This window comes from Pundamilia nyererei, unplaced genomic scaffold, assembly GCF_000239375.1.
Source record: "Pundamilia nyererei isolate P.nyererei 1_Seehausen unplaced genomic scaffold, PunNye1.0 scaffold00138, whole genome shotgun sequence".
Taxonomy (NCBI): Eukaryota; Metazoa; Chordata; class Actinopteri; order Cichliformes; family Cichlidae; genus Pundamilia; species Pundamilia nyererei.
In genome coordinates, this window is record NW_005187539.1 from 1,727,673 (window position 1) to 1,744,025 (window position 16,353).

The 16,353-nt window shown below is 38.5% G+C and overlaps 1 protein-coding gene across 1 annotated transcript; it reads left to right on the plus strand.

Moving 5' to 3' along the window:
* Positions 1 to 1,156: 1,156 nt before the first annotated feature.
* On the plus strand, positions 1,157 to 15,203 carry LOC102203475 (putative ferric-chelate reductase 1). The gene is made up of 15 exons (XM_005744079.1): positions 1,157 to 1,507; positions 4,503 to 4,639; positions 7,085 to 7,182; positions 7,453 to 7,597; positions 8,227 to 8,430; positions 8,719 to 8,820; positions 8,975 to 9,119; positions 9,856 to 9,963; positions 10,654 to 10,769; positions 11,044 to 11,130; positions 12,654 to 12,745; positions 13,350 to 13,408; positions 13,526 to 13,663; positions 14,614 to 14,645; positions 14,731 to 15,203. Exons 1-15 carry the CDS (start codon positions 1,321 to 1,323, stop codon positions 14,818 to 14,820), a joined length of 1,740 nt encoding a protein of 579 aa, XP_005744136.1. The 5' UTR covers positions 1,157 to 1,320; the 3' UTR covers positions 14,821 to 15,203.
* Positions 15,204 to 16,353: the final 1,150 nt, after the last annotated feature.

Genomic DNA, 16,353 nt, shown 5'->3' on the forward strand with positions numbered 1-16,353 from the left:
GGAAAAGGAATATGAAAATACAGTTGTAACCAAAAAACAGACACTTGTTGTTACTGCTGAGTAAATTTTATTGTGGATCTTTCCTGAAAATCAGGTTTAGAAGTTCTGCTGAGTCACGGTGAAGTCAGCAGCATTGTTGGCCCTTTCATCTCCGGTGAAACCTATCCAATAACTGTGTCATTTACGGTCTGTGTTTTTCCACTCACTGCAGTAATGGATTACCTATAATATAATAATTTAATTGCAATGGAACTTCTGGTGTGTACTGGTCTGCTGGGGCTACTGCTCAAAGACATGCAACTCACCACCCTGGGCTGAGCTTATCAGGGAAAAACTGATATGTTTACCACATAAACAGGTTCTCAGCTGTTTTGGGGCTGAATCTTTTTCGATTTTTCCAGCCTATCCCCAGCAAACTTTTGTTTGTTTGGTTTGTTCTGCACACTGCCAAACAGTTCATTCAAAAATGAATATTTAAGTCAGTACAAGGTTTTTTTTTTCCTTATTTAGAAAAAATAACGTTTATCAAGTTGCCATAGGGTGATTATGACTATTCGCAAGTCCATTTCCCGTTGATTAATGCCTTTTAAATCGGAAAAAAACATTTTGATGGTTTGCTTAGCAAAGAAAAGAATCTCTACTGAAGTTTATTAGAAACTATTATGCATGTCATATACTGTGACATTGGCATTTATCCCCCGCTCTCGCTCTTTCTTTGCTGAGTTAATGAAGCTCACCTAGCAGTCTTTCTTTCTAATCTTTGTGACATCAATCATATTGAGGAGAAAGAAGAGGACGATAGACTATTTATTATTTATCTGCTATTTGGATCTCGGCGTTTAAGTGGGTTTTTCTATTCAATTCAATTTAATTTTAGTTATATAGCGCCAAATCACAACAGCAGTCGCCTCCAGGTGCTTTATATTGTAGATCGTACAATAATAGATACAGAGGAAAACCCAACAATCTTATGAACATATACTGGTCTTCCCAATTCACACCCCAAAAAACAATTCCATTTTCCTTTACACACGCGTGTGCTCTGGTTTGTAAAAATAGGAATCCCGTCTCCTCCTCCGCCTGAACACAGTAAGTCACCTTTGGAAACTCCATGGTCACGTGACGTGGGTGTATTTAATCACGGAATTTCAAAACATCTACCGTTTCTAAACTCGACATGCTGTCGAAACAGAAGTATCGAGCGTCGCACCCAGATTCACCTGCAGTGCTCCACCCTGCTCGTCGGTAGTACTGTGATACTCAGTTTTGCAGTTTTTCTTGACTACAGAGAGGAGTCGACTGGAAAATACTTTTGTTGCAATGGCTCTTCCTGTGTTGCTGCTGCTGTGCACTGCTCCGCTGGTCCGGGGCCACGGCTCAGGTGTGGTTATAGACAGCTGTGAAGACATGGAACTCCACCACTCTGGGCTGAGCCCACAGACTGCACCGTCACCCTTCACTGTCACTACAGAGCAAAGGCGCTACGGACTCGGAGAGGATGTCATAGGTAAGTAAACATGAGTGAGAGAAAGCTCGACGGCCGTTGGTATGTCACTCGATTCAGTGGTTTATAAGGAAATGAATTATTGGTGAAATTTGTAGTGTGTTTTGGAGGTGATTTTGTGGGAGATGGCAAACCAGCGTGTGAAATATGATAAGATAAGATAAGATAAGATAAGATAAGATAAGATAAGATAAAACTTTATTAATCCCTCGGGTGGGTTCCTCTGGGAAATTCGGTTTCCAAAAGCACAGCACCGACAGAAGTTACAGTTACAGAATATTATACACATACACACACACACACACACATACATATATAAATACAGACACATATAAATAAAATATACGAAGGGGATAAATAGAATAAATAGGAATAAAAATACAAGTTACAATTTGGGATGTTTTTTGGAGATTAGCTTGTAATATAGTACAACTTTGTTTTGTGATCATCACATGACTGAAAACTGTCTGACTCTGAATAAAATGCAAACTGTTAATTGGGAGTTTGTTCTAGTTTATAGTAATAATACAATAAAGATAACTTGTACTTTAAGGTATTTCTTCAGCAGTGTAAAACAGAATTGTTTTTTAGCTGGTGAGAATAAAAACTCAGTGGACCCTTTCTTTGGTCAGATTCCACCTCTTAACCAAAAAGAGTTGACAATATTGTATCTCCTGGATGAGGGTGGGTGGGTGTGTGTGCGTGCGTGCGTGTTTCCGTTGACTAGGTTGGCTAGTGAATGAGTTTTACACTTAAATAAATTTTAAATTATATATTTAAAGTATTAATCTAATTTAAAAATGTATTATTTGTCTTTAAATCAGAAATTTTATGAAAGCATTGTGATAAGTATGGTTTGTGGCTTGGCTGCAGAGGAGGGCTGGAACAGCAGGTTCAGGGCATCTTGACAGGGGGAGGTTGGCAAAACAATATGCTTTCTCTATTTTAGTAACCGCTTGTACCGACATCATGCTGCTGAAGTGGGAAATGAAGCAGAAGCATAAACAACATATACCCGAGTTGTGTTGGGTCCTTTCGTGTCATGGTCCTGAGTGTGGTGACCCAGTTTTTGTGTTTTGTGCTCGCCTCTGTCAGTGCGCCCCAGGGCAGCTGTGGCTACAATGTAGCTTGCCATCACCAGTGTGTGAATGGTTGGATGACTGAATGTAGTGTAAAGCGCTTTGGGGTCCCTAGGGTCTAAGTAAAGCAATATAAATACAGGCCATTTATCATTTTGATTATTGATATTATTTTTATTATGTTTGATTACTCCCAGCTGTGCTCTCCTTTTGTGTCATTCCCTTGTTTCTCCCTTGTGTATGTAAGCCCTGTGTTTTCCTCTGCCTCTTGTCATGTTGTCCCAGTGTTTCTGGTTTCCATTGTTCCTATAGTCTTTCAGTTTCTAGTTATCCAGTGTTTAGTTCTTAGTTTCCATGTTCAGGGTTTTGGCTTGTTTATGATGAGTTTATTTTATGGAGTATTTTTCCCAGCATATAAAGCTGCTGCTTTAAGTTTCCTTTTCCGTGTACGAGTCCTGCATTTGGGTCCTTCATCCTGCCTGCCACACAGCCACACATGACATTTTGGATCATGTTGGAGCCCTAACCTGTGCAACCAACTGAGGCGCTTGGTCAGATTGTGATGCAGCTGGTGGCGACGCAACAGGAGCAGGCAGCAGTGCATCGCAAATGACTGGTGATGCTGCAGCCCCAAGTCGAACATCAGACAGAGGTGTTGGAAAACTCCCCCGCCATTTCCCCCATGACGCTTACCGGATGGTGGAGAAGGAACACCCCTAGGGTGTTTCTAGGGGTCTTTGTGGCTACAGAGGAGGCGTGCCGGTGGCTGGGTAAAGAGCGAACCCTCCGCTTGTTGCCGCTGCTCTCAGGGAAGGCCCAAGCTGTTGCTGTGAGCCTTCCCGCCACAGCGATGACAAATGATGTGATGGCTTGGCCTCCCAAAGATCATTGGCACTGCTTCTGGCATGTGGAGAAGCAACTGGCAAAGTGACTTCATGATGCCGCAGTCAGGTGGTTGCAGCCGTGGCTCTTCTGTAACTGGCCGGCGAGCCTCAATATTGTGGTGACATCGGCGGCACCCTTCCCCTGGTATAAGAGAGACATACTGGGTTCTGGTAAGGTACCAAGGGTGTACACGCCAGGTGCTGGTGGACCAAAGCATAGACAACATGTGCTGAGTCATGTCGGGTCCTTTCACAGTCTTAGTCGCGCCAGCTTTCTGGAGGTGTAAGTGTGATAGAAGCGAAATGGCTGCCATTTAGCCCCAAGCAAGCTGCCTGATTTAAGCATTGTACCAGTCTAAGTTAACAGTTCATCAGTATATTTTAATGAAACTTTCGTAACTTACGGTAGATGTTTTTCTGTGTAAAACAAATGGCAGTGGATAAAGCAGCTACAAAGTTCACCTTTTTCCCCACGTTGGTGCTTGTTAAACAGGGAGACTGAAGGACTTGAGTAAAGGTTTTAATGGTGGTTACATTTCAAAGTGCTGCTGTTTTGGGCGCTAGAAAAATGTTTTCTTTCACTCCACATGAACCTCTTTGCTCTTTGTGTTGTGTGTAGACTGACTTGGGCTCCATGTTAAACTGTGATAACATCATTGTTACTGCGGCTGTTGTGTTATCAGTTTTTTTGTGTAAACAGAGGCTGCTTGGGCTTAAGGCTGTCATGACTGTTATGCACAGCCGTGCTCCTAGAAACATTTCTATTGTAAATATGTTTTAGCCGCAGATGTGGGTGACACGCTTGCATTTACATGTTGACAACTGAGCTCTCCAGTCATGCATTAAATGAAGCATCAACTCCTCCTAAAATCTTTGATAATTCTTTTTTCTTTCTCTTTTTTTGAAATAATAAAGGTATTTGAGTAAGTTGATCGTTGCAGCCCTAAAAGTGACTAAGGTTATTTTTCAAAAATCTTATTGTCAAAGAATAACACCAGTTTCATTCTTCTTCATTTTTGTTTTTCTGATTCCAAGTTGAGCTGCAGGGTCCAGCCTCTACACCATTTACTGGTTTCCTATTGGAGGCTAGAGAACTGGGAAGCAAGAGTCCTGTGGGTTCCTTTGCCATACCAGAAGGGGCTGCTCAACTCCTCACCTGCAGCCAGAGAGCTGTGAGTATTCTGGAAGTTAATTTGAGCAGCATGTTTATGTACTGGAACTTAAGTCTGCTATCAGTTTGATGCCAAAGTTTTTGCTGTCATTCTTTTTTTTTAATATATTTATTTTTAAGTTTTCAGTCCCAGTTCCATTTACCGGTATATGCATTTTAAATTTTAGTTGTTGGATGGTAGTTAAGCTTTAATACTTGAGTTTTATTAATGTTAATTTTATATCCTGAAAGAAAACCATAGTCGTCTAACAATCTCATCACATTTGAAAGTGATTCAGTTGGATTAGTCAAGAAAATCAATATATCATCAGCAAATAGGGCAACCCATGGGGGACCCCTGTTATTTCTACGCTTTGTCTTATATATTGACAAATAGAGAAAACAGAAGTGCGGAAGCTCCACATCCTCGATGGGTTCCTCTTTCTAGACTGTTCTAGACTGTTCTTTCTGCCTGTTGTTTTCTTAACCTTATGACAGAAGTTTTAATGCTTTTCCTCCTGTATCATAGTACCGTTGTTTTGTAAGCAGAAGGTTCTTTTGAACCTCTTCTATATTTATCGCATCTGTCTCCCTCCGTACTTCCTTTATTTTTGTCCTGACTGAGTTACATAGTGAAACTGAGTGTTCTTTCACTAGTTTTATAAATGTACTTTCTAGCTCTTGTAGTTTTTGCTTTCTGCACTTCTTTAGCACAGAGGAGATGGCTATGATCTTACCACGAACTACTGCTTTTAAAGCGGATGATCTGATATCTTCGTGTTGGTGTTGTTCCCACATCATCATAATAAATGTTGTTCAAGGTTCAACATTGCAAGTGATCGATCACCTTGTTGTGACGTAATACTTTTGCAAGCCAAGTGAGTCATTCATTTATGAAATTCCAATGTTGCAAGGACAATATGTATAATACTTACCGTTTATTAAAGAACAGTATCCTGAAATGCAAAGAATTCAGAATTTTGCTGGATTGGCAGACAGAGGCGGTTTCTCGCAAGTTAAGTACTTTTTTTTTTTTTACGGCGTTTTTTTCCAAAGTTGCAAAAGTATGGCGTCACAACAATGTGATTGGTCATGATGATGTGGGAACAACACCAACACAAAGATATCAGATCATGCTTTTAAAGCATCCCATAGTGTTACTTTTGAAACCTCACCATTATCATTATATTCTAAATAAGATTGAATTTCTAATTTCAAAATGTCTTTAACTTCAGTTGTATTCAGAATGTTTGTATTTATCCTCCAGATGGTAGATTTTGTTTCATTGTTTATATTAAGTGTCAAATACACAGGCTCATGAGCTGAAATGGTACAGGTATCGATGACACATTAAAAAAATAATCTGTACCTGTTGCTTTTAAACATCAGGAAAAAATCAATTCGGGAGTAAACATTGTGTGCTGAGGAATAGTGGGTATAATCCCGTACAGTAAGGTTATGTTCCCTGCACATATCTCTGTTTCAAATCTCCATATTTTGTCTCCTTCTTCTGTCTTTGTTTCTGTCTTCATTTATTTTTTTGTGCTATTTGTATTTATATGTTCTATTTCTATTGTATATATTAGTCGGCATCTATGGGTGGACAACAAAAAAAGAATTTCATTGCACAGAGAAATGCCTTTTCTTGTGTGACACATGACAATAACATCTTGAATCTCCATATATCCACTATTCCAAGCTCTTTCATATAATTCTTAACCTTTTTACTAATGCTTTTAGTATTTGTCCTCCCATTAGAACTATCCATTTTAGGATCCAGTCTTATGTTAAAATCACCCCCACATATTGGGCTTTGGGTTGTGAATAGCTCAAGTATCTGTTAGTAAAATCCCCAGTTGCTACCTGGAGGCATATAAACATTTAGCAGACTAACTAAGACTCCATCTATTTTACCCTTAACCATAGTGTATCTTCCCTCCTTATCTTTGTGGTCGGAAATGAAATCAAAATTAACTTTATTGGAAAGCAAAATTGCTACCCCTCTACGCGAGGAAAAATATACCTTGGAGTGTCCCATTCTGTTTAATTTTGTATGTTCACTATCAGTGAGATGAGATTCCTGTATATATGCTATCTGAACCTTAGTCTTTGTCAATTGCAATAGCATGTTTGCTGTTTTAATTGGATTAATTATGCCATTTATATTCAAAGAGACAAAAATTATAGGCCTACTAGACATCTGACTGTATTACAACCACAAAATCTCTGGTACTCTTCCCTTTTCTGCTCAGAGCAGCAATGTATAACAACATACAACAAAACACCTAACAAATGTGGCTGAGTATAGAAAATGTGCAGCATTGTGCAGGAGAGAACATATGACTTACGTGTCCTATATACAGTGTCATTAGTTTTTGTGACAAGTTAATTAAAACTATGCAGCAAGGTATATTGTGTTTGGCATGTCACTTGCACTCTCTCTCCCTTTATGCAAATGTGTGCCCAGAACTCGGCTGTGTCCCACACATCAGGCTTTAATAGCAGCTACGTTCAGGTGACATGGAGATCAGAACCATCAAGAGACATCAAAGCTGTTCATTTCTGGTAAATGGTCTATTAATTACATTTTATTTACCAAATCATAACAACAGTTGCCTCAGGTGCTTTATATTGTAAGGTAAAGACCCTACAATCATACAGAGAAAACCCCAACAATCATCACTACTATTAGCAAGATCTTTGGCAACAGTGGAAAGGAAAAACTCCATTTTAACAAGAATAATTTCATTGTCTGCCTTGCTCAAATTAGCAAAGCACTTTCATAAAGCTCAGGTGTTTATACCCCAGTTCACACTGGTTTTGGTGTCGCTGCAGTGCATCCTTTGTGCAGAATTCTACAACATTTTGGATCAATGTGACGAGCCCTGTCCTGACCTTCACTAACGGCAGAGCTGCTAGATCTGCAGGTGCCCTCACTACATCCACTGACAATGGCAGTTTACAACCTGGATCACTTGTTGTAAGTAACAATGTCTGTTTTGAACAAAGTTTGGTTGGCAGTTTCATCCTACAAATGGACTGATTTATTATCTGTTGGCTTAGAGGCTGATGGAAGTCTACCATCTTCTGTATTCTGCAACTCCTCTGGGACTGAGCAGCTCAGAAAATAGAGCAGGTTGTCTGCTTAGGTTTTGGTGGTTCACTCACCAGTTTCTCGAGTCTGTACGTCACAGTGCATGTGTGTGAATGGTTATAAGGACCAGTTTATTTACTACAGTGGTCTCAAACTTAAATGAGCTGTGGGCCACTGCTGACACTGTCATCTCATGTGACGGCCAATTTAGTGTTCAAGTAGCACAAAAACAAACAAACAAACAAGAAAATGCCCACAAATATTTCCGAAAATGTAGCATTTTGTTTTTAAAATTTCCAATATTGTATAACAAGACAAAACTGCAAATGTGAATGCATTTTTTTCTCACTTTTACCAAACTGAAGCCTTTCATTGAACTACCAAATAAACAAATTGGTACTCTCTTTCTGGCCACACGCCAGATTTGGTGATTTGGTGCCGTATAAATAAAAAAATAAGATTACACAGTATATTCAAAATGATGATGCCAAAGTTTTCTCTTCCTGTGTGTGCAGAAATCAGCTGGACCCATCTCTAGTGCTGACTGTGGGGTCACCAAGGTGTGCTTCAGTCAGCCTTCAAACTGTGACCCAGCAGTCAGTGCTAGCTGTTATTTCATGTCAGCCAAGATGTTAGCCGGTGGTGAAGCTGTCCACTTTGAGATGACTGGTCCTTATGAAGGATATATTGCTTTTGGATTCTCTGATGATCAAAGAATGGTAATGTAAAGACAAAATTATCAGTCCCTTGAAATTAAAGTTAGGTTTTTGTTTATTTGTTTGTTTTTTAAGCAATAACAGCAATAAGCCTCTTGGTGTATTTGTATTTAAGAGCACCTGTTGGTGAAAAGCTGCTGTATCACAGTCATTGTTCACTTACCTCCAATTTGCACATTTCCTATAGGACTAATAAAATATTCTGATGATTCCCACCAATTTTGTGAGCAATGCTAAATCATTCACAACTTGTAAAACAGGCTAATTCATTCCAAATTTGTCTTTCCCCAGGGAAATGATGACATTTACGTTTGTGTTATGAAAAGCAATGGACAAGTTGAGGTGGAACATATGTATTCAACAGGACGATCAAAGCCACAAGTTCTTCCTCTGGTACTACATTTTTTTCCTGATAGCAGCGATTTATACAAGGCTAGAATGTTTCCATTCAGTTCTGTGGAAAAAGTGAACTGCATGTGTATTTTTTGTGAATTCCATCTTACTCCATAAATTACATCTGAGATTTATGTGTGTTTGTTTCCAACAGGGGAATGTTTATAATATAACAACGTCATTGCAGAACAGTGTCATCAGTTGTGTCTTTACTACCACAAACACAATTTCTATTGAGGGGACTTCTGGTTTCAACCAGTCCTACTACCTCTTGTTTTCCTATGGACCCAGCAACAATGGTAACATAATTTGATGTGTCAGATGGTTTGTTACACCAAACAAGTCAGTCTTTTAAACTGTTTGGAAAGGTCTCTTTCAAATGATACTTTGCAGGTGATCTAATAAGCACGTGTTTTTTATTGTTTACAACTGTACTCCAGTAAATACTTTTACTTGGAACGGTTATGCAGGGCCTTTGACTGTGGTTCCTTTTCCAATAATGTAAAAAGTGTCAAATGAGTTCACTTTTAATACCTCTGTCTCTACCAGTTTATGAAAATGAAACTTGTTTCATAGGCATGCAAAGCTTAGTCTTTTTCCTTAAAAGGAATCCTAACCCAGCTTGCATCTAAATAGTAGATTACAAACTTGCACCTACTCATGCATTAGCTATTAGCTGAATGTATTATATGCACATAAAGCTGATGCCTTTTGGCCATATTCACTCTCACCTTTTTTTTTTTTTTTTTTTTTTTCCAACCAATGGGGTTTTTTTTTTTCTAGGCATGTTACACTTTTTCTTTTTCACATCAAGTTCAATGTCAGACTATTTCCTTTTATGTATTATTCACTCATGAATCCCACTTTCAATTTATGCCACCACAAGAGAGGGATTGGTTGTGGTATGTGGAAACGTATTCATAGCTTATTCTGTGAAATTTAAATGTTGGTATGGTTAAATGTTATCCTGTGTGACACTCACACATGCATACACATATACAAGTGTCTGTAAACTTTGATATATCTTTCCTACAGGATCAATAAGAATCCATATGGGTACCTTCACCAGCAATAAAAGGATCAATATTAATAATCCCCTTGTTGTTGGCAAAGATGATGTTCCTGATATCATCAAAGCTCATGGTAAGACCTTGCACAAAGTGATACGTGTAAAATAAAAATGTTTTTTAGTCCAAAATAATCTCAGCAAAGTCCTTTGTCATTTTTTGCTAAGCTGTTCACAGCTAAATGATTTGAAAGTCCTTGGAAGATAAATGCTACCAGGAACGTCATTTCATTTGTACTTTTAGCACGATTAAAGTGTTTAATCTATAATACTGAGTAGACTTGCAGTCCTTTAAATTGAACTGCACATGTTTCACAGACACAAGTTACACAAACAAGGAACCAAAACAGTGGATGAGGTTGGACACATTAGATGGGTGGTCTCTTAACAATAACTGTCCTTTTTCATGAGACAAGGATATGCAAAACAATAATTTATAACAATCTTCAGATGTTTGAAAACTAATAGAATTTTGAAGATGTGAAAAACATTTCTGTGCCGCTTTTCTGCTAATGGTATACCTGTAATTATGGCAATGGACTCAGTTTCTTGGCCCAAGGTTGCTGTTTGGCTGCTCACTGTCTATATTACCTCTGCTCTGTTGACTCATTAGTTTAAATCCAGAATTTGACAACTACTGTCAAATGTTTCTGCTCTAAATTTTTAGTCAGTTGACAGACCACATGTTTACTCCAGGGGAAGAAATTCATCTTAACTCCTAAAACAAAGAGAAGTGGAGAGAATTTCAATATTTAACTGTGTTTCAGGATCACTCATGCTGATTGCCTGGATGACCACAGGATCACTCGGCATGATGGTTGCCCGATATCTAAAAAAAATGGCCAAGGGAAAAAAAATGTGCGACAAAGATCTCTGGTTTATGGTGAGACATCATAGACAAAACCATGTATTATCTTTTCAATGTGGAACCAAAGTTTTTGTAAACTAAACTAGGCTTGAAAATAACTTAAACTTGGTGTGTTTCCAGAATAAATTTCATGACTAAAAATATTAACTTCATAAGTAATTTCAGATATCCAATCCAATCCAAGATATAATAGACTTGTAAGACAGCTTGGTCCAAGCCTAATGTTATCTGGACAAATGTATTGGTTTAGCTGCCACAGTATCATGCTGTATTCTTTGTGTTCCTCCAGGTCCATGTTGGAGCAATGTGTCTGACGGTAGCAGCCACAATCATTGCTTTCATCCTTGTGTTCGTTCATTCTCAGGACTGGTCTGGGGTTAGTACACTGACTCTGCTAGATTCTAAGAATCTTAGTTAAGTTATGGTTTTGTACTATTCATTACAGCGACAATCAAATGATAAAACCGTGTTTCTCTGTAATAATATTTATTTTCTTATTTATTCCAACTAAATTTTATGTGTTGTTCACACAGAATTGGGGGTAATTGTTGAATACAAATTGTTGATTATATGAATGCAAATACCCTCCAAATTATGTTGCATTTAGATTTCATTTAATCCCAGTTTTTAAACCCTATATTTAAGTACAAATGTATTTATATAGCACTTTTCAAGATCATTTCTGCAAAGTGCTTCACAATCAAAATAGTTAAGTTAAAAAGAACTCCAAACGTTCCTCATTGAAGATTTAGTTGATATTGCGTGGACATCAAGAGTTTTAATTACATTACAAGGACTTTGTTTTCTGTTTGAAGAAAATTATCAGCCATTCATTTTTTTAAATAGTCCAAACACCTATGCAAGACCTGTTGCTTAGAAAGTGCAAAGAGTGTGTTTATACACCACTTTGCATTTAATCCTTAGTTACTCTCTGGCTCTCGTCCATAACATTTTGCCTGTCGTGTCTCCCCATCACCTCCAACCAGTTGCAGCAGATGGCTGCATCACCTGAGCCTGGTTCTGCTGGAGGTTTCTAACAGAAAAGAAGGGAATATTTCCTTCCCACTATCACCAAAAGCTTGCTTCCACCAGTTGTAGTAGTGATGCAGAAACATTATGCCTTTTGACAACCAATCCACATATGAACAGGTTCAAGAAATAATTTGAGGGATAAATGGAATCTGTGGGCTGCATCCAGTTAGTTTCACTTTAGTTTTTTATAAAACAGTCATCTCATGGTGCTTTACATTAGAAGGATGAGCCAAGGGAGTTTAATATAATTCAACTTAATATGAATGCGATAACCATACCAACCAGGTATGGACCCCTCCAACCCTTGGCTTTGGTGTGCAGAAACAACTCCCGTGTAACAGTAGCACCCTCTGGCAAAACCAGACTGAAGGAGGACGATCATCTCCAGCTTTTGGTTGTGATGTGATTGTAGAAGAGAATAGCGACACCATGTAAAACCTAAAGGACAAAATGCAAACTATGGAGATGACAAAAAGTTGGTGCATATTTATAAGCCAATATTGCAAGTCATTAAGACAAAAGGCAAGTGGAGCAGAAGTGCCCCTCATGGGAGGTACATCTAGAAATGATTAAGTTCTCATGGTACTCTCAAAGGTACTCGTACTTTTCACTCTGGGGTTATTTGTGGAGGCTTTACCTTCACTTGGGTAGTAGAGCAAGTCATCTATCAAACAGAAGGTCCATAGATCAATCCTCAGCTCCTCCAGTCTGCAAGTTGCATCCACAGGCAAGATTAATATACCCCTTCAAAGTGTTTTTTTTTTCTTTTCTCTTGATATTCATTAAGCACTCTTTAGTTGTGTGTTTCAGCTCTCAGACTGATATTTATGCCCCATGATTAGCACTGTTAATGTGTTTGGTATCCAGGGAGCACATCCAGTGTTGGGGTGCCTGGTTATGATCCTCTCACTCATCCAGCCTATCGGGGCCTTGCTGCGCTGCGGACCACAACATCACCTGTATGTATCCATCTGTGTGTGTTTAATTAATATACTATATCATGCCTATACACATTTAAGAATACTCTGTTCAAATATTATTAAAAAATAAATAAAAATGGCCTCACTTTTTTTTTTCTCTACAATTATTTAACAAATTTTGAAAACACGATAAACCAAAGGAATGGGGCAGTACATGCTTAATGACTAAATGCACTGCTCACTCGGCAAAGTGAGGTTATAAAGTTATTTGATAACCCTAAGAGTTGTATTCATACTTCAGCCATAAAAGTTTTTAAAATTTCAAACTTTTGCAAAGTGTAGCCTGCATGTGCTTTATCAGAGCACACTTTCACACTGAAACACCAAGTAGGAAACTAATTTGCACATGACTCGTGAAAGTTATTCCTTCCTCTTAGTAATAATGGTACTTTTAATAAATATAGCCTGGTTGTAGCTTTGGAGGCCAGACTCAGTAAATGAAATATTTTTTAAGTGAAATATAGATTTAGTAAAATTGTATGTTCAGTAATGATACTTGTTTTCATAAATTGGATGCAGGAGAAATCTTAGACAAGAACTTCAGAAGCTGATGATTTTATAGTTCTTCTCTTTTCTTTGATAGGAGGTATCTGTTCAACTGGACACATTTTTTAAATGCGGTGGTAATAAAATCTATAGCTGGTAAGCTTGTGTTTTCCTTCATTCTACCATCTTGCATATATGCTAACATTTTCAATAGCAGACACACTGTCTCCCATGCTGCTCGTCTTAAAATGCCTGCTTCTTTGTGTCACACAGTGGCAGCCATATTTACAGGCCTGGACAGGATTGACAGTGATGATGGGTGGCTATTGAAAGTGATGGGTGGCTTCTTTGCCTGGGAAGTTCTCTTCATCATCATTTTGGAGGTCCATGATTGGGTAGTTAAACACAGAGGTAAGCCTTTTTTTTGCATTTCAGTGATGAAGGAAAAAATCATCACTACCCATATACACTTTAATGACAAAAACCAATCTAGACCCAACAGTCCATTTGCACGGTGAAGAGCCACCTGATCAGTTCAGCAGCAGTTTAGCTGACTGAGTGAAGAGTATAACCCCTGTACACCTCAGAATGTGGTTGGATGGGTAAAATAAACAGCACTGTATCACAAGATTTTCTGTGTATAATACAGCAGCATCAAATATTGGTATTTATGAATTGATGAGTGAAAACGCGTAAGAATGTCTCAATGGTAGTCTGCTGGAACAAAAGCTGTTACACTTTAACTGTGCTGAAGTACAGCGACAAAGGAATCTTTATCTTTCGATTTATTAAATGCATGAAAATACTCTGGGAATACTATACACGAAGGCTCAGCTCATGCACCACCAACCTAATGTTATCAGAGAGAACTTGCATTGAATTGTCTCAACTGAGACTATCCAATTTTGGACACGTGTAGTTTGACAATGCTGTGGCTCAATGCGTGGCTCAGTCACACAAATTATATAAAAAAAATATGATCACAACCTCTTTGTGTCTACAAAAACTGGTTAATGTTTGGTGATTTTTAAAAAATGTTTTACCCCCCCGTGCCGCACACACTTTCCATGACCAATGGCAACTTGACATGCTAAATGTTTACATAGAGCTTCCAGCACATTGTTATCGTTCTGAAAGTTGTTGTTTTTTTTTGTTTTGTTTTTTTTCAATCACCACAACTACTCAACTCGACTCAATTTTATTTAAATTGATTTCAAATTGTTCTTCTTCTGTTAAAGCTTAAAACTAATATCATAACTCAACCTGTATAAATAAAATGATTAAAAACATAGCTGACTGCTTTAGTTCACTTCAGTTAATGTGCCCTGCAATATTTCACTGTTCTTTGCTCTGGGTTTCAGATGATACTGCTGATCAAATGGAATCAGCATTGGTAAGCTGAAAGAAATATAAAAGCAAGCAATCACTGATTGACACAAGATGGAGTATTTCTAATATAATTTTACTTTTTTTGTCAGGTCAAAGGTGACAGTTGCCTGATCGCTGTGTACCTTCTGGGAAACCTTTGCTTTTTGGTGGCACTTCTGGTTGGAATTGGAGAAAAATGAGCAGCAGCAGAATCTTCCAGAGTGTTTCCCTGTAGTTTTGTTGAATTTTATCATCAATTTTAACATACTTGATGAGAGACTGCACTGGAAATTCAGACCCACTGATGCATCAGTTGGCGAATCTTGGAAAGTTTCTCAGTAATGTCTTTAAAAAATATTACTTATGTTTTTTTTCTCTTTTGCTTTTAGTTGATAATTAAGGTGTACTTTCAATCAGCATTCAATTTCACTGGGCCAAGCATTACTGTCGTGTGTGTGTGTGTGTGTGTGTGTGTGTGTGTGTGTATTATGTCTCACAGTTGCAAAGAAAGAAGTAGTTTTAGTCGCCTTTAGCCTCCACTCTGGCTGCCAGGTAAACCAGTTTCATTTTACAAGCTGGTTACATTTTTTAAGCCAAACAGCAATTTTGTATTAAAAAGTACTTTTAACAATTTTTCCTTTTACATTTTTAAATCAGGTCAACTCGACCCACATCATAATGGGAGGGTTAAAGCCCTTTTCACACATTAACATCTGTTAATATGACAGCATCTATGTATGAATCTGCACCTTTGTCACTTTCATTTGAAAAAAAAAAAAACTGTCATTGATTCAGCTCCTGAACTTCCCATTTAATGTACATTTTTTTTCATATATTTCTAATAATCTTGCTGTCAATAACAACTGACAATAAGACAACAAATTTTTAACTTCATTAAATTGAAAATTATGTATGTCAGTGTAGTAGTGTTAAATGCTTACCAGGTTCAGATGCAAATGAAGAAACTCCACTCAGGCAAGTCTGCTGGACCAGATGGAGTGAGTCCCCTCAAGGCCTGTGCCCCCCAGCTTTGTGGAGTCTTCCATAAACTGTTCATGCTGAGTCTGAAGAGGGTCCCAGTGCTGTGGAAGACATCAAGCCTCGTCCCTGTACCAAAGACGCCATGTCCCAGTGGCCCCCAGGATTACAGGCCTGTGACACTGACCTCCCACATCATGAAGACCCTGGAAAGGCTCATCCTGGACCAGCTCTCACCCATTGTCAGACCACATCAGGATCCCATTCAATTTGCTTACCAGCCCCGTCTCACAGGACGCCATCATCTATCTGCTCAATCGTGTCTACATCCACCCGGACCAGCCGGCGAGCACTGTGAGGTTCATGTTTTTTTTTACTTTTCCAGTGCTTGGTGATAAGCTAACAGCAATGCAGGGGGATGCTTCTCTAGTGTCCTGGATTGTTGATTACCTGACAGGAAGACCACAATATGTGCGTCTTCCACAGTGTGTGTCTGACAAGGTAATCAGCAACACAGGAGCACCTTAAGGGACCATCCTCTCCCCCTTCCTCTTCACCCTCTACACCACAGACTTCAGCCACTGCACAGAGACCTGCATCTTCAGAAGTTTTGATGTAAATTTGTAAGTTTTGATGTAAGTAAATTTGCGGTCAATTTAGACTCAATTCAAAATCTCCTACTTGGGACGAACACTAAATGTAAATAGCTGACTTTCTAAATAAACCTATCCATCTTTGCAAGGTCAATTTTTGCT

Coding starts and splice junctions, on each gene's coding strand:
- LOC102203475 (XM_005744079.1), top strand. CDS start 1,321: ATGGCTCTTCCTGTGTTGCTGCTGCTGTGCACTGCTCCGCTGGTCCGG. Junction 8,821..8,974: donor AGCCACAAGTTCTTCCTCTG/GTACTACATTTT, acceptor TGTTTCCAACAG/GGGAATGTTTATAATATAAC. Junction 9,964..10,653: donor TGATATCATCAAAGCTCATG/GTAAGACCTTGC, acceptor ACTGTGTTTCAG/GATCACTCATGCTGATTGCC.